The sequence below is a fragment of the Nomascus leucogenys genome, chromosome 17 (assembly GCF_006542625.1).
Source record: "Nomascus leucogenys isolate Asia chromosome 17, Asia_NLE_v1, whole genome shotgun sequence".
Lineage (NCBI taxonomy): Eukaryota > Metazoa > Chordata > Mammalia > Primates > Hylobatidae > Nomascus > Nomascus leucogenys.
This window is the reverse complement of record NC_044397.1, coordinates 38,473,000-38,490,894: the sequence shown is the minus strand read 5'-3', so window position 1 is coordinate 38,490,894 and position 17,895 is coordinate 38,473,000. Positions and strand designations below refer to the sequence as shown.

General features: G+C 53.0%; 1 protein-coding gene across 1 annotated transcript in view; it reads right to left on the bottom strand.

Moving 5' to 3' along the window:
• CASTOR2 (cytosolic arginine sensor for mTORC1 subunit 2) overlaps window positions 1–17,895 on the bottom strand; it is a 64,826-nt gene that overhangs the window by 5,010 nt on the left and 41,921 nt on the right. Inside the window, exons 2-6 of the mRNA XM_030797490.1 lie at window positions 13,431–13,501; window positions 3,474–3,667; window positions 3,158–3,290; window positions 2,171–2,294; window positions 1,082–1,192 (exon numbers count right to left, since the gene is read on the bottom strand). Of these exons, the coding sequence (XP_030653350.1) occupies window positions 1,082–1,192; window positions 2,171–2,294; window positions 3,158–3,290; window positions 3,474–3,667; window positions 13,431–13,501 (633 nt within the window). The remainder of the gene's footprint in view (window positions 1–1,081; window positions 1,193–2,170; window positions 2,295–3,157; window positions 3,291–3,473; window positions 3,668–13,430; window positions 13,502–17,895) is intronic.

Here is a 17,895-nt window from a genome sequence, read left to right as displayed (position 1 = left end):
AGGCCAAAGTGGGTGAATCACTTGAGGTCGGGAGTTCAAGACCAGCCTGGCCAACGTGGCAAAACCCTGTCTCTACAAAAAGTACAAAAATAAGCAGGGTATGGTGGCGGGCACCTGTAGTCCCAGCTACTTGGGAGGCTGAGGCAGGAGAATCACTTGAATCTGCGAGGCGGAGGTTGCAGTTAGCTGAGATCGTGCCACTGCACTCCAGCATGGGCGACAGAGTGAGGCCCTGTCTCAAAAAATAAATAAATTAAAAATAAAAATAAAAATACAAAAATTAGTGAGGTGTGGTGGCAGGCACCTGTAGTCCAAGCTATTCAGGAGGCAGAGGCACGTGGATCACTTGAACCTGGGAGGCAGAGGTGGCAGTGAGCCAATATTGCACCACTGCACTCCAGCATGGGTGACAGAGCGAGATCCTGTCTCAACAAAAATAAATAAAAAAAAAAATCAGGCTGGTCGCGGTGGCTCACGCTAGTAATCCCAGCACTTTGGAAGGCTGGGGCGGGCAGATCACGAGGTCAGGAGATCAAGACCATCTTGGCTAACACGGTGAAACCCGGTCTCTACTAAGAATACAAAAAATTAGCCAGGCGTGGTGGTGGCACCTGTAGTCCCAGCTACTCTGGAGGCTGAGGCAGGAGAATGGTGTGAACCCGGGAGGCAGAGCTTGCAGTGAGCCGAGACCGTGCCACTGCACTCCAGCATAGGCAACAGAGTGAGACTCCGTCTTAAACAAAAAAAAAAATCATGCCTGAGGCAGGCGGATTGCCTGAGGTCAGGAGCTCGAGACCAGCCGGGCCAACATGGCAAAACCCTGTCTTTACTAAAAATACAAAAATTAGCTGGGCATGGTGGCACGTGCCTGTAGTCCCAGCTGAGGCAGCAGAATTGCTTGAACCTGAGAGGTGGAGGTTGTGGTGAGCTGAGATTGCACCACTGCACCCCAGCCTGGGCGACAGAGCAAGACTCTGTCTCAAAAAAAAAAAAAAGACAAAGTGGGTGATGTGCTATCACATAGTCCCTCCAGACCCCGGGGCCCACCCTGGGTTGAACGTCCCCCCAGGGCCTAGCTTACCTCTGCTGCGTCTGCACATCCATCACCAGGGAGATGTAGCCCTCGATGAGGGAGAAGGAGAAGAAGCGGATGTGGCCGCAGTCATCCCCAGTGGCCATGGGGTCCTTCACTCTGGGGACCGGGGGCAGCTGGTAAGGATGGGGCCCCGGTGGCCCCTGCCCATTCACACACAGGGCCCAGGCTTTGATGCCACCTGGGTGACCCTGGGCCAGTGTCCTTCTCATCCTGCTCGCTAAGCCATGGGGATGATTTCACCGCATTCACAGAGACGGCTGCTACACTTTGCAGTGCTGGAGGCCCGGCCGGCCCCCCACGCAGGCTACACAGGCCCCTGCCTGCATCTCAGGGCACAGGCTGTGGTGACTGTCAGCATGCTGGACCCTGCCCCGCCCTATCTCGTGTTGGCCTAAACTTTAAAAAATCCGCTGAGGAAGTGACACGATGTCTGTTGTTCACCAAATAAAAAAAATCTGAGTTCTCAGCTCCTCAACAGACTGGGCCTGTCCTCAGAGCTCAGTGGGGAGTGGGGAGTTTGTTACAGCTCCTAATGTGTCTTTGGGGCTTCACCAAATTTTGGGGTTCCCAGGGTAGGATGTCTCACCCCTCAGACTGGGGCTTTTAGGTGGAGCTGTGTCTCCCCCTCAGCCTACTTCCAGGGCGGGTCCCTCTCTCCCACCTCAGACTAGCTCCAGGGCAGGTCCCTCTCTCCCACCTCAGACTAGCTTTGGGGCTGGTCTGTGTCTCCCCCTTCAGACTAGCTCCAGGGCAGGTCTGTGTCTCCCCCATCAGACTAGCTCCGGGGTGGGTCCGTGTCTCCCCCATCAGACTAGCTCCGGGACGGGTCTGTGTCTCCCCCATCAGACTAGCTCCAGGGCAGGTCCGTGTCTCCCCCATCAGACTAGCTCCACGGCTCCCCCACGCTCCAGGCAGGTCCGTGTCTCCCCCATCAGACTAGCTCCAGGGAAGGTCTGTGTCTCTTCCCTCAGATGAGCTCCTGGCAAAGCCTCCCCACTCAGACTAAGACTCCTAGGCGGAGCCGTGCCTCCCCCTGGCCCACCCTGTGACCCCTCATGCCCAAGGCAGCCCTACCCATTGGAGTAGAACATGACATCCATGAGGAGTGTGGCAACAGCAGGCAGCGTGTCGGGGTCCAGGCTGGTGACACAGAACCTGTTGCTGGGGCTGGACAGTGGGTGGATGACCGGCCTCTGGACTGTAAGAGCATAAAGACGTCAGGCACCGAGGCTGGGACTGAAAGCAGCAGCTCTGGTGGGTGCAGGGCCTGGGAAGAGGGCTGGGGAGGGCTCAGCCGCAGGCCCCAAGAGACTCAATCACCGCTGCTTCTCCAGCCTCTACCACCAATTACCACCGTCCTGATTCTCCATCTCACCCTCAGACCCCTGGCCCTTTGCACATGCTGTGCTGGCTGCCTGTGATGCCCTTCCCAACCGGCACCACCTGGCTCCATTCCTACTTGTGTTCCAGGCTTCAGCACCACAGTCCCTGCCCAGAGAAACCCACCCTGACACCTGGGATGCAGCAGGAATGGCCTCTGGCTATTGCTGTCTGCATGCATGTCCACCACCCTTGCTAGATACAGCAGCAGGGCCTGCCTAGGACCTTTCCATCACATTTTTGTTGTTGTTGTTGTTGTTTTTTGAGATGGAGTTTTGTTCTTGTTGCCCAGACTGGAGTGCAATGGCACAATCTCGGCTCACCGCAACCTCCACCTCCTGGGTTCAAGTGATTCTCCTGCCTCTGCCTCCTCAGTAGCTGGAATTACAGGTATGCACCACCACACCCAGCTAATTTTGTATTTTTAGTAGAGACGGGGTTTCTCCATGTTGGTCAGGCTGGTCTGAAACTCCCGACCTCAGGTGAATTGCCTGCCTCAGCCTCCCAAAGTGCTGGGATTACAAGCATGGGCCACCGCGCCGGGCCCTTTGCATCCCGTTCTGCCTGGCACTCCATTCATGCTCAGTGGGCAGACGCCCGTGCTGACAGCAAGGATGGTCTGCGGCTGGGCCTGGTAACTTTGTGAGGTTTCCCCTGCACAAACCCCCGCCCCTAGCTCACCCAGCTTGGGCTTCACGAAGCCGTTGGTGATGCCGAGGTTCTCGGCTGCCACAGTCTCGCCATTGACGACCCGCAGGATGGTGAACTCTGATGACAACGTGTGGGTGACAAAGGGCAGGTCCCGCTCGCGCACCTAGGGGCAAGAAGTTGAGGCCGTGTGTGCCTGGTGGCCCTGGGGCACCGACCTCTCACCCTGAGACTCTGCCCCCACCCTGGAATAACATGGAAGGTCAAGGCTGCAAGGGGTGGGAGATGGGAATGAGTGTGTCAGAGGCGGGCGTGAGTATGCAAGGCGTGTCTGTGACGGTCGGCTCACCAGGATGAAGTCTGTCTGATACGTGGACAGCATGAACACGGAGATGTTCTGGTCGGCCAGTGGGGCGATGACCGACTTGGCGATCTTGGTCACGCCGATGGGCTGGGAGCTGGAGAAGCTGCCACCGCCGGACACCACGTTCAGGGCCAGCCAGGTGGCATCTGCCACACTCAGGTGCTCCGAGGAGGGTAGCTCTGGAGGGAGACACAGAAGGCAGCCCTGTGACTGCTGAGGTTCCAGCTGTCCCAAGGGTAGGGCAAGGCAGGCCAGAGGGGTGGGGAGTGAGGCTCTGGGGCCAGCTCCACCCTGTGCCTTGTCTCACTTTCCAACAGGATTTTTTTTTTTTTTTTTTTTTTTTTTTGAGACAGTCTTGCTCTGTTGCTGGGCTGGAGCGCCTGGAGTGGCGCAATCTCGGCTCACTGCAACCTCTGACTTCCTGGTTCAAGTGATTCTCCTGCCTCAGCCTCCTGAGTAGCTGGGATTACAGGCACGTGTCACCATGCCCAGCTAATTTTTGTATTTTTAGTAGAGACGGGGTTTCACCATGTCGGCCAGGATGGTCTCAATCTCTTGACCTCGTGATCCGCCCACGTCAGCCTCCCAAAGTGCTGGGATTACAGGCGTGAGTCACTGCACCCGGCCGGATGGGATTGTTTTTTGAGAGAGTCTTGCTCCATCGCCCAGGCTGGAGTGCAGTGGTGCGATCTCAGCTCACTGCAACCTCCACCTCCTGGGTTCAAGTGATTCTTGAGTAGCGATTACAGATACGCACCATCACACCCAGCTAATTTTTGTATTTTTAGTAGAGATGGCATTTTCCCATGTTGTCCAGGCTGGTCTCGAACTCCTGATCTCAAGGGATCCTCCTGCCTTGGCCTCCCAAAGCACTAGGATTACAGGTGTGAACCACTGCGCCCGGCCTTCAACAGGATGGGATTTGAATCAAAGGCTGCTTCGTGGGAGGACTGGGCAGGGAAGTCCCTCAAGATGACACAGGACATCCCAGGCAGCTTAGCAGAGTGGGAGCCACGTGGGCAAGTGGTTGATCTGCGCCGAGCCTCAGTTTCCTCAGCCGTAAAACGATGGCATCAGTAGTGGACAATGCCCTTATCTTTAGTTCTTACAACCCTTTTGTGTGTCTGATGCTGTCATCACGCCCATTGTCTCATGTGCAACTGGCTTTCAAACTGGGTTCCTGGAGACCTCTCAGGGAGGCTCTGGGTGGAGGGGAGGCCAGGAAAAGGCTGGGTGGGGCTTTGGGGTTTCTCTTCTCCCTTCAGCCAGCCCTGCACATTGGGCTCCTCTGGAAGAACAGGCAGCTCCAGGAGGGCCCCTGAAGATGCTGCATCACGGGGGGTGGGGCAATGACTGTCACCCATGTCCCTCCTGAGAGCCTGGAAGTCCCGAGGGCTGGCACTGACTTTGGCAGGGTGGGGAGACCAGAGCAGCAGCAACTGCTAAGCCTCCTTACCTAGCTCATGAAAACGCAGAATCCAAACGTCGGAGCCATCCCTTCCACCCTGTCCTGCAGACAGAGTCCCTGAGTAGCCCTGAACGTGGGACACAGGCACACACTATGTGTGTGTCCACACACAGCTGCAGACTCAAGCCCAGGCTGCATACAGCACTCTTCACGCATCACCGGGCACCTGCGTAAACCTACCCAGTTCCAGGCCCTGAGTGCGGAGGGGGCACGGCACAGGGAGGTGAACTCTGACACTGCATCTCACAAGGAGGCAGGATTTTTTTTTTGAGGTGGAGCCTCACTCTGTCACCCAGGCTGGAGTGCACTGGCATGATCTTGGCTCACTGCAACCTCTGCCTCCTGGTTCAAGCAATTCTCCTGCCTCAGCTTCTCAAGTAGCTGGGATTAGAGGTACCTGCCACCATGCCCGGCTAATTTTTGTATTTTTAGTAAAGATGGGGTTTCACCACATTGGCCCGGCTGGTCTCAAACTCTTGGCCTCAAGTGATCCACCCGCCTTGGCCTCCCAAAGGGCTGGGATTACAAGCGTGAGCCACCGCGCCTGGCCAAGGCAGTGTTATTTTGCGCGCTGTACACTCAACAGTCCAGAAACCCTGGACCTGGAAGGCTCAGTGATCTGCCGAAGACCACTCAGGAAATAACAGAGCCAGGATTCCAGTGCGGGTCTGGCTCAAGAACCCAGGCTCTATGTTGGGCACCAAATGAAAAGTACCAAGTCCCTAAGAAAATAGGAGGCTAAAAAGAGAGGTGCTGAGGCTGGAGGCGGTGGCTCACGCCTGCACTCCCACTGCTTTGGGAGGCCAAGGTGGGAGGATTGCTTGAGGCCAGGAATTTGAGACCAGCCTGGAGAATGTAGCGAGACCCCATCTCTAAAAAAATAAAAATAAAAAGTAAATGAGCCAGGCGTGGTGGTACATGCCTGTGGTCCCAGACACTTGGGAGGTTGAGGTGGGAGGATCACTTGAGTCTGGGATTTCAAGGCTGCAGTGAGCTGACTGCACCACTGCACTCCAGCCTAGGTGACAGAGCTAGACCCTGTCTCAAAAAATAAATCGATAAAAAGGGAGAGAGGGGCTCAGAGATGGGTGAGCTAACGCAGCTGTGATGATGAAGATTCTTGGGGAAAGACGAGCTGGGCTCTGCTGGCAGGCAAGATGGCCTGAGAGGAGGGAAATTGAGTGAGGCCCATGCCTGTTTCTACCTGCCCAGCTCTGGTCACCATGGTGACCACAGCCCAGGGAGCCCATTGGTCCTGTTGGCTGAGAAGGACCAGTGGTCAGCCAGTGGGTGGCTAGAGAGGCAGGCGGCTGCACAGAAATGGGAAAAAGCGGCCCCAATCTTGAGCAGTGGGAGGCCTGTCTCTTATCAAAGGCGCAGGCTTCAGGCTCCGAGGGGCCAATCCTGGCTCTGTCCTCCCCAGCGGGAGCGGCTGCTGATACAGCCTCCGAGGCGGTGAAGTGCTGGGGTGCATATGCGCACCTTGAGGGGGTGCTGACATAACCAAGACTCTGCCACTAGGAGTCTCTTGGCAGGTTTGGATGAGACCCAGAGTGGTCTTGGGGAGAAGCCCAGGCCTGAGACCAGCTGGAAACGTGGGTGCGGGGGAAGAGGCGGCTGCTGCTGGCTGGAGGATTTCAGGTCAATCAGCAGCTGGCCAAGAGCAGGCAGCCTGTCTGATGGATTGGTCTACCCGCCCTGCTCACGGCCTCAGCCCTGGGAAGAACCCAGAGCTGCTGCTTCTTTTTTTTTTTGAGCAAAAGTGTCTTACTCTGTCGCCCAGGCTGGAGTGCAGTGGCACGATCTCGGCTCACTGCAACCTCTGCCTCCCAGGTTCAAGTGATTCCCATGTCTCAGCCTCCTGAGTAGCTGGGACTACAGGTGCATACCACCATGCCTGGCTCATTTATTTATTTATTTATTTATTTTATTTATTTATTTATTTATTTTTTGTATTTTTAGTAGACAAGGGGTTTCACCATGTTGGGCAGGCTGGTCTCGAACTCCTGACCTCACGTGATCTGCCCACCTCGGCCTCCCAAAGTCCTGGGATTACAGGTGTGAGCCACCTTGCCCGGCCACCTCTCCACCTTTTGATCGGTCACTGCCTGCTGACCATGCCTTGCCACACGTGGCATGGACCACAATGATGTACCGCTGTCCCCAGTTCACAGACAAGAGAACTGTGATGGGTTAGGGCTGGTGATGTGGAGCCCAGATGAACACTGGGCCCCTCTAACTCCAAGTCTAGCTTCTACCCACTACCCAGAGGCTTCTAACATTATTCTGAATCTGTCAGGACACCTAGCACTGCACAAAGTGCTCATTAAATACTTAAAAGAGGCTGGGTACGGTGGCTCATGCCTGTAATCCCAGTACTTTGGGAGGTCAAGGCAGGCAGATCACTTGAGGTCAGGAGTTCAAGACCAGTCTGGCCAACATGGGTGAAACCTTGTCTGTACTAAAAATATAAAAATTAGCCGGGCATGGTGGTGGGCGCCTGTAATCCCAGCTACTCAGGAGGCTGGGACATGAGACTCGCTTGAACCGGGAGGCGGAGGTTGCAGTGAGCCGAGATTGTGTCACTACACTCCAACCGGGGTGACAGAGCGAGACTCAGTCACACACACAGACACATACACACGTAAAAAAATCAGAATATACACATGTACAACCCCTCTGTCTGCCACATAGACATACTGCATCTATTTGAGCCAAGACCTTCTTTTCTTCTTTTTTTGAGACAGGGTGTTGCTCTATCACCCAGGCTGGAGTGCAGTGGCACAATCATGGCTCACTGCAGCTTCAACCTCCCAGGCTCAATGATCCTCCCACTGCAGCCCACCGAGTAGCTGGGATCACAGCCATGCGCCACCACAGCAGATTAATTTTTGTATTGTTTGCAGAGATAGGGCTTTGCCATGTTGCCCAGGCTGATCTTGAACTCCTGGGCTCAAGCGATCTACCTGCCTCAGCCTCCCAAAGGGCTGGGATTACAGGCATAAGCCACTGTGCTCAGACCAAGAATCTCTTAACAATGTTCACACTGAACAAGGAACTCTGCTGGTTAATGTCATTTACAAGCCATCCCCTGCCCTCCCAGGAAAGACCCAGCATCCACTGAACCACGGCCAGCTGCTAGCTTCTAACTATCAAAGCTGCTAGTGAACACGCACCCTGGCTCATGTTAAAAGTGGCAGAAGAAGCCCTTTGGTAGGAAGCAATGTTTGCAGCGCTGGAGGTTTGCAGAACGGGGTGACAGGACACCGGCCTTCATTCCCTAGGCCAGAGCCAGCATCCTTCTTCCTGGGGTCAAGCCTGTAATCCCAACACTTTGAAGACCAAGGTGGGAGGACTGGTTGAGGCCAGGAGTTCCAGACCAGCATAGGCAACATAGTGAGACTCTTCTACAAAAAACACAAAAACTAGCCAGTGGGCTGTGGGCAGTGGTTCATGCCTATAATCCCAGCACTTTGGAACTTTGGAAGGTTGAGGCAGGTGGATCACTTGAGGTCAGGAATTCGAGACCAGCCTGGCCAACATGGTGAAACCCTGTCTCTACTAAAAATACAAAAATTAGCTGGGCATAGTGGTGCATGCCTGTAGTCTCAGCTACTCAGGAGGCTGAGGCAGGAGAATCGCTTGAACCCAGGAGGTGGAGGTTGCAGTGAGCTGAGATCGCACCACTACACTCCAGCCTGAACAACAGAGAGAGACTCCATCTCAAAACAAAACAAAAAAAAAACAAGAAAAAATCCCAAAAACCAGCCAGTGGGCCAGGTGCAGTAGTTCACGCCTGTAATCCCAGCACTCTGGGAGGTCGAGGCAAGAGGATCATCTGAGGTCAGGAGTTCAAGACCAGCCTTGCCAACATGGTGAAACCCTGTCTCTACTAAAAATACAAAAAAAAAAAAAAAATTGGCCAGGTGTGGTGGTGCACGCCTGTAGTCCCAGCGACTCAGGAGGCTGAGGCAGGAGAATTGCTTGAACCCGGGAGGTGGAGGCTGCAGTGAGCTGAGACTGCACCACTGCACTGCAGCCTGGGGGACAGAGCGAGACTGTGTCGAGAAAAGCAAGCAAACAAAAACTAAACTCTCCTTCTGAAGCAGAGCATCCAAGGAGATGAGGGGTACAGTTGTCCTCCTAGCCTCATACTGCAGCCCCTAGGCCCACCCCAAATCCTGCCACAGCCCCCTGAGAGTCTTCTCAGACTGTCCTAGGCCACACATGGTGGTATACCATCTTCTCACATTACTTTCCAGCAGCACTTTCTCCTTATTTAGGCTAGAGGTGCCCTGAGAGCATTTCCTACTTTCCGTCCTGACTTGGTTGTCACCACTAACTCTGGGCAAGTTAATGTCTGCTTGCTTTCTCACTTGTAAAATGGGTCTTTACTTTTTTTTTTTTTTTTTTTTTTTGAGACGGAGTCTCACTCTGTCCCCCAGGCTGGAGTGCAATGGCGCGATCTCAGCTCACTGCAACCTCCACCTCCCAGGTTCAAGCAATTCTCCTGCCTTGGCCTCCTGAGTAGCTGGGATTACAGGCATGCACCACCATGCCCAGCTAATTTTGTATTTTTAGTAGAGACGGAGTTCCTCCATGTTGGTCAGGCTGGTCTCGAACTCTTTTATTTTTTTTTTTGAGATGGAGTTTTGTTCTGTTGCCCAGGCTTGGAGTGCAGTGGCACGATCTCCGCTCACTGCAAGCTCCGCCTTTCAGGTTCACACCATTCTCCTGCCTCAGCCTCCCAAGTAGCTGGGACCACAGGTGCATACCACCATGCCTGGCTAATTTATTTTGTATTTTTAGTAGAGACGGAGTTTCACTGTGTTAGCCAGGAATGGTCTGGATCTCCTGACCTTGTGATCCGCCTGCCTCGGCCTCCCAAAGTGCTGGGATTACAAGCGTGAGCCACTGTGCTAGGCCTCAAACTCCTTTTTTTTTTTTTTTTTTTTTTTGGTGGGGGGGATGGATTCTTGCTCCGTTGACAAGCTGGAGTGCAGCGGCATGATCTTGACTCACTGCAGCCTCTGCCTCCTGGGTTCAAGCGATTCTCCTTCCTCAGCCACTTGAGTAGCTGGAGCTACAGGCACGTGTCACCGTGCCGGGTAATTTTTGTATTTTTAGTAGAGATAGGGTTTCACCATGTTGACCAGGCAGGCTTGTCTCGAACTCCTGACCTCAGGTGATCTGCCCGCCTCAGCCTCACAAAGTGCTGGGATTACAGATGTGAACCACTGGTGCCAAAATGCTAATATTTTGGCAGCACTTTGGGAGGTCAAGGCAGGTGGATCACTTGAGTTCAGGAGTTTGAGACCAGCCTGGCCAACATGGTGAAACCAAACCCCATCTCTACTAAAAATACAAAAATTTAGCCGGGCATGGTGGCGGGTGATAATCCCAGCTACTCAGGAGGCTGAGGCAGGAGAATCGCTTGAACCTGGGAGGCGGAGGTTGCAGTGAGCCAAGATCACGCCACTGCACTCCAGCCTGGGTGACAGAGTGAGATTCCATCTCAAAAAAAAAAAAGAGAGAAAAAACAAATCCTCTCAATTTTTTTTTCTTGGGCAATAATGGATTTCCAAGCAGCCTGGTTTGCTGACCAGGAAACGCACCCTGGAAGGGAAGGCCTTACCCTGAAGTCACAGAGGTAAGGCTGGCTGGCTAGCCTCTGGCCTTGCTGGGCTAATTGAAACCTGCTTCCCCAGTGCTGCGCCTGCGGCTGGGAAAGGCTCAGGGAGGGGCAGGGCAAGGCAGTTTCAAAAGTCACAAGGCCATTATGGATGGCTCTGGGGAATGGCAGGGTTGAGGGATTGCGGGCAATTCCTTCCCTGGGCCAGCCGAGGGTCTCAGCCTGGGCCCAAGGACCTCTATGTGAAGAGAGCTTACTCACCCCCAGGAATTTCCTACTTCACTCCTGTTCCCTCTCCTACACACACACACCCCAGGGGACTCTACCCCAACTCAGCCCTAACCCAGCCCAACAACCTTCAATGGCTCCCAGTGCCTAAAGAATAAGATCCAAACTTTCCCTGCCTACCTCTGTCTTCCCCTTTTTGAGAGACTGGACCTGGCCCTTGCTTCTGCTCCTGTACTTTCTCATTCAACTCTCCTCTGACATGTTTTCTTCCTTCCCCAAAAGGCCAACGAAAATATCACCTCCTCCAGGAAGTCCTCCATGACCACATTAGCTCACCAGGAACTTCCTCTTTTGAGCCCCCGGAAAGAGCCATGCTACAGAAGTCTCCCCATGCTTCTTCTAACCCAAATAAAAGTATAGGAGGGGAGTTCAGGAAAAAGTCTAGCGCCAGGCACAGCAGTACATGCCTCTACTCTCAGCTACTTGGAGGCTGAGGTGGGAGGATTGCTTGAGCCCTGGAGTTTGAGGCTGCCATGCACTATGATCACACCTGTGATTAGCCACTGTACCCCAGCCTGGGCAACATAGCAAGAACCTGTTTCTAAAAAAAAAAAAAAAAAAATTTAAGTGCCCGCATGCCAGATAGAAACCATGAAGGGAGGGGTGCTTTCCAGACAGAGAAGCCCATGTGTGTGCAGCCACATGGAGGGATCTTTCCTGATTCCCCCTCCTCCAGGCAAGCCCTGTCCTCCTGTCTCTCTTCTCACACTCTAGTTCCCTGGGGATGCCAAGTGTGTCCCCAGTACTAGAAGCTGTGGGGTTCTGCCTGTAAAGTGCCCCTTCATTAATGTTTTCCACCTGGCGGGGGGTCGGGGGGGGGGGGCACTTAATTTTTTTTTTTTTTTTTTTTTAGAAATAGGTTCTGAGGGCCGGGCGTGGTGGCTCACGCCTGTAATCCCAGCACTTTGGGAGGCCAAGGCAGGCGGATCATGAGGTCAGGAGATCAAGACCATCCTGGCTAACATGGTGAAACCCCGTCTCTACTAAAAAATACAAAAAATTAGCCAGGCGTGGTGGCAGGCGCCTGTAGTCCCAGCTACTCGGGAGACTGAAGCAGGAGAATGGTGTGAACCCGGGAGGCGGAGCTTGCAGTGCTGAGATCACGCCACTGTACTCTAGCCTGGGCGACTGAGCGAGACTCCATCTCAAAAAAAAAAAAAAAAAAAAAGAAAAGAAAAGAAATTGGTTCTTAGGCCAGGCAAGGTGGCTCACGCCTGTAATCCCAGCACTTTGGGAGGCCAAGGTGTGTGGATCACCTGAGGTCAGGAGTTCAGACCAGCCTGGCCAATAGGGTGAAACCCTATCTCTACTAAAAATATAAAAATTAGCCAAGCGTGGTGGCGGGCACCTGTAATCCCAGATACTTGGGAGGCTGAGGCAGGAGAATGGCTTGAACCTGGCAGGCGGAGGTTGCAGTGAGCCGAGATCACGCCATTGCCCTCCAGCCTGGATGACAGAGTGAGACTCCATCTCAAAAAAAAAAAAAAAAAATTTTTATGTTATATATTAAGAAAAAACAAGTCTCAACTCCTGTAAATCCCCACCACTCCCAATAGTAGAGGAACACCACATGCTGGTTTTTTTTTTTTTTTTTTTTTTTTTTTTTTTTTTTTTTTTTTTTTTTTTTTTTTTTTTGCTCACGCCTGTAATCCCAGCACTTTGGGAGGCCGAGGCAGGTGGATCACAAGGTAAGGAAATCGAGACCATCCTGGCTAACACGGTGAAACCCTGTCTCTACTAAAAATACAAAAAATTAGCCAGGCGTGGTGGCAGGCGCCTGTGGTCCCAGCTACTCAGGAGGCTGAGGCAGGAGAATGGCGTGAATCCAGGAGGTGGAGCTTGCAGTGAGCCGAGATCGCACCACTGCACTCCAGCCTGGGCAACAGAGGGAGACTCTATCTCAAAAAAAACAACAACAACAAAAAAAAAGAGATAAGAGTCTTGCTCTGTCTTCCAGCCTGGAAAGCAGTGGTTCAATAACAGCTCGCTGCAGCCTCCAACTCCTGGGCTCAAACGATCCTCCTGCTTCGGTCTCTCAAGTAGCTGGGACCACAGGAACATGCCATCATGTCCAGTTAATTTAAAGTAATTTTTTAGTAGAGACGGGGGTCTCACTATGCCCAGGCTGGTCTCGAACTCCTGGGCTCAAGTGATCCTCCCACCTTAGCCTCCCAAAGTGTTGAGACTAAAGGCGTGAGGGCCACTGCGCCCGACTGAAGATGTTCTAAAGCACTTGGCAGGTTTCAGTGAAACATGTTCCTTTTCTTCTGGGTTGATCTAATTCTCAGTTGGGTAGCGCCGTACCTACTTACTACTTGGGAGTCTTTCCTACGGCAATCTCAAGAGCAGGAGGGGAGGGGACCCTTCAGAACCCAGGGAGAGAAAGAAATACACTCTGCTGTTTTTCTAGCTGACCAGCAGATGAGGGCAGAAATAAGGAGGTAGGTGGGGGCAGAAATAAGGAGGTGGGTGGGGGACAGAAATAAGGAGGTGGGCAGCCAGCCCTGACTTCAGGGCATGGTCCAGCCGAGCCCCTAGGGAGAGAAGCACTTACCTAGGAATCCTTCCTCATCGACAATGATAGTGTAATCCTCTGGCGTCTCAGTCAGACTGAAGAACTTGCACCTGGATGGATGGACAGACAGACACAGAAGATCTCATTAGTCCAGGCAGGTCCCCTGGGGCAGCTGCCCACCCGTGCCCCCGGAGATGATGACTCAGTTTACCCAGAGCTCCGGCCGCAGGCTGCTGGGTGACATTGGGTAAGTTGTTTGTCTCTCCCTTCATGTCCCCTTACTCAGAGATGCTGATTGTCCCCACGGTACCCCCGCAATCTTTGGGGACCTCTGAGCCAGTCAGCCCCTATGATTCTGTCCAGGCCTCCAGGCCTGAGGGCCCGAGATCCCACGTTTTCTCGGAGGGAAGAAGTGGCCAAAGGGTGGCTCCAGTGTGGGTCAGGCAGAGGAGCCGTCTTTTCCATGGCCCTGCCACTGTAACCTCTAGGTGTCTGTTCCCATCTCCCCTCCCATTGTCGTGGCCTCCTCCTCAGCAACTCTGGAGCTCCAAGTCATAAAAATGCCTAATTCCCACCAGCTGACTGACAGCCCAGCCCTCGGTTTACTTTCTATCCCTAAAGAGAGAGGAGTGCGGCCATCCGTGACATCTTTGGGACATGGATCTCCACCCCACCTCACATCACCTCTGATAGCACCGCTCAGCCTGGGAGGTATGTTGCTCATCTACCCACAAAACGAAACCATCTATTCCCCCAAAACAGGGACCAGAACCCTGACCCTGCTGGCCTCAGTCCTGGGCATGGTTTTGGTGCCCTGGTCTGTGTCCAGGTGGCCCTCGGGCTGAGCTTCGAGGCTTCTGGTCCTCGGGTGATGGGGGTCATCACCCCCTCAACGCCCGTGTCCCTGTTCCCCATTTAGCCAGAACCACCCCCACTGCACCCCAGAGAGTACTGCAGGCAGAGATGGCAAGTCCAAGCGTGCACAGGCAGAGGCTTGCAGGAAACTGACCCCCGGCCACTTATCTGGTGTTCCAGTTCTCCAGCACAAAGCTGGGCACGGGCTCTGCACCCCCACCCATTGAGGGGAGCCGGGACAGAAAGAGGCCCATGAGTAACCCAGGTGTATTCATCTGTTCTCATGCTGCTAATAAACACACACCCGAGACTGGGTAATTTATAAAGGGAAGAGGTTTAATGGACCCATATTTCCACATGGCTGGTTGGTGGTGGGCGGGGCGGGGGCGGGTGCTCACAATCATGACGGAAGGCAAAGAAGGAGACAAGGCACATCTTACATGGCAACAGGCAAGAGAGCATGTGCAGGGGAACTGCCCTTTATAAAACCATCAGATCTCATGAGACTTATTCACTGCCACAAGAACAGTATGAGGGAGACCACCCCCACGATTCAATTATCTCCACCTGCTCCCACCCTTGACACGTGCGGATTATTACAATTCAAGGTGAGATTTGGGTGGGGACACAGCCAAACCGTATCACCAGGCAAAGGGCAAGTATCACTCTCCCAAAGATGCAAATGGAAAAGGGATCTTTGAGTGGACAGTGGTGCAGGGGATGGGGGTGGCTGGTGTATCCATAGGTCACCCTCCTCCCTGGCCTCCTCTCCTACCAGCTGCCCTGCAGCCCCCTCACCTACAGAACCTCTCCAGCTCCTTTTTAAACTTATTCCTGAAAATTTTCACAAGGATATGGAGCCACTAGAACTCTCTTATGCTGCTGGTGGGAGTACAAAATGGCCCAGCCCTTCAAACATTCATTTGGCAGTTTCTTTCTTCTTTTTAGAGACAGGGTCTTGCTCTGTCACCCAGTCTGGCGTGCAGTGATGCAATCACAGCTCATGGAGGCCTTGAACGCCTGGGCTCAAGCAATCCCCCTGCCTCAGTCTCCTGAGTAGCTGGAACTACAGGCACATAATACCATGTCCAGCTGAATTTTTCTTTTTTTTTTTTGAGACAGAGTCTCTCACCCTGTCACCCAGGCTAGAGTGCAGTGGCAGGATCTCAGCTCACTGCAACCACCACTTCCCAGGTTCAAGTGATTCTCCTGCCTCAGCCTCCCCAGTAGCTGGGCTTACAGGCACCTGCCACCACATCTGGCTAATTTTTGTATTTTTAGTGAAGACAAGGTTTCTCCATGTTGGCCAGGCTGGTCTCAAACTCCTGACTTCAGGTGATCCACCCACCTCAGCATCCCAAAGTGCTGGGATTATAGGTGTGAGCCACTGTGCCCAGACTGTCCAGCTAGTTTTTAAAGTTGTTTGTAGAGATGAGGTCTTGCTATGTTGTCTAGGCTGGTCTTGAACTCTTGTCCTCAAGCGATCCTCCCTCCTTGACTTTCCAAAGTGCTAGGATTACAGGTGTGAGCCACTGCACCCAGCCGGCAATTTCTTATAAAGTTCAGCACACACTGACCACCCAGCCTCAGCTATCCTGTGCCCAGGTATTCACTCAAGAGAAGTGAAAACAAGTGCCTACACAAAGACCTAGATGCAAATACATATTGCCTTTGTTTGTATTTGCGCTAAATTGGAAACAACCCAAATGTCCTTCCTTCAACTGGAGAGAGGATACACTACGGCACGTCCACATGAGGAAATACGTGTCAGCAATTAAAACAAATAAACTACTGATTCATGCACTAACAGGGGTGGATCTCAAGTGCATTTTGCTAAGTTAAAGCAGCCAAGCTCAAAAGATTCTATACTGTATGATTCTATTCATACAACATTATGGAAGAGGCCAAACTATAGGGACAAATCATTAGCGGTTACCAGGGGATGGGTAGACACTGACTAGTAGGGGCACTGGGAAATTCTGGGGGGATGGGCCTCGAGTGTGGCAGTGGTTACAAGATCATATAAATTCACATAAATTTAGGCCGGGCGCAGTGGCTCACGCCTGTAATCCCAGCACTTTGAGAGGCAGAGGTGGGCGGATCACCTGAGGTCAGGAGTTCGAGACCAGCCTGGCCAACATGGTGAAACCCTGTCTCTACAAAAAAATGCAAAAATTAGCCAGATGTGGCAGTGGGCACCTGTAATCCCAACTACTGGGGAGGCAGAGGCAGAAGACTCGCTTGAATCCGGGAGGTGGAGGTTGCAATGAGCCAAGATCACACCACTACACTCCAGCCTGGGTGATTAGATTCAGACTCCATCTCAAAAACACACAAAAAACTCACAAGATCATATAAATTTGTCAAAACCTCAAGAACTGTCTGCTAGAAAGGGGTGAATTTGTGAATTTTGCTTGATAAACTTGAATGTAAAGAAAATGCTTGGCCTGCTGGGGTGGCTCATGCCTGTAATCCCAGCACTTTCGGAGGCTGAGGTGGGCGGGTCACTCGAGGTCAGGAGTTTGAGACCACCCTGGCCAACATGGCAAAACTCCATTTCTACTAAAAATATAAAAATTAGCCTGGCATGGCGGCGGGCGTCTGTAATCCCAGCCACTTGGGAGGCTGAGGCAGGAGAATTACTTGAACCTGGGAGGTTGCAGTGAGCTGAGATCGTGCCACTGCACTCCAGCCTGGGCAACAGAGGCACTCTGTCTCAAAAAAAAAAAAAAGCCTGGCTAGGGTCATCCATGAGGTGGCCTCTCTCGCCCTGGGAGGGGCTAAGGCATTCTGCTGGAACAACCACCCACGTTCATCAATTTCCCTCCGGCTCTTCGGTTTTCAAATTACGTCTCTGTCCCTGCCTGTCCCATATCCAATTTGCAAGTATTGCCTGGATACGTGAAATCTATAATTGCTTTGAGGACAACAGCAAATTATCACCACAGTAAGTGGCAATCACTGGTCAGGCCTGGACCCTTCCTAGGGACCCCCATGAACTCAGAAAGAGCCCTGGACTCCCCCAGTCACCAGACTGCCATGAGCTGGTACTCCCTGGGTGGGGCGGGGCTGCCCAGTTGCCCGAGAGCCCCAGGGAGGCAAACAGACTTGGCCCTTGCTCCCGGCGCCCTCGGCTCTGAGGGACACTCCAGAAATAGACCACACAAATTATTCCGAAAGGCATAAATACCAGCAGAAGGCAACAGAGGCCTGTGTGTAAATGGAGTATAAATATGTTGCTGAAGTGACCTGTCCTCAGTGGCTGAGCAATTCTGTGGCTCTGCCAGCTATGGGACATCTCAGAATGTGCACCTTGGCACGGGCGGGCTTCGGGGAGGGCAGATCAGCTGGAGGCACCTGCTGCCATCACTCTGGTCACTACCCTCAGGAGACAGCCCCCAGACTCCTCCCTCTCCTTGACGTCCTTGTCATTTTTTTTTTTGAGACGGAGTCTCACTCTGTCGCCCAGGCTGGAGTGCAGTGGTGCAATCTCGGCTCACTGCAAGCTCCGCCTCCTGGGTTCATGCCATTCTCCTGCCTCAGCCTCCAGAGCAGCTGAGACTACAGGCACCCGCCACCATGCCCAGCTAATTTTTTGTATTTTTAGTAGAGACAGGGTTTCATCATGTTAGCCAGGGTGGTCACAAAC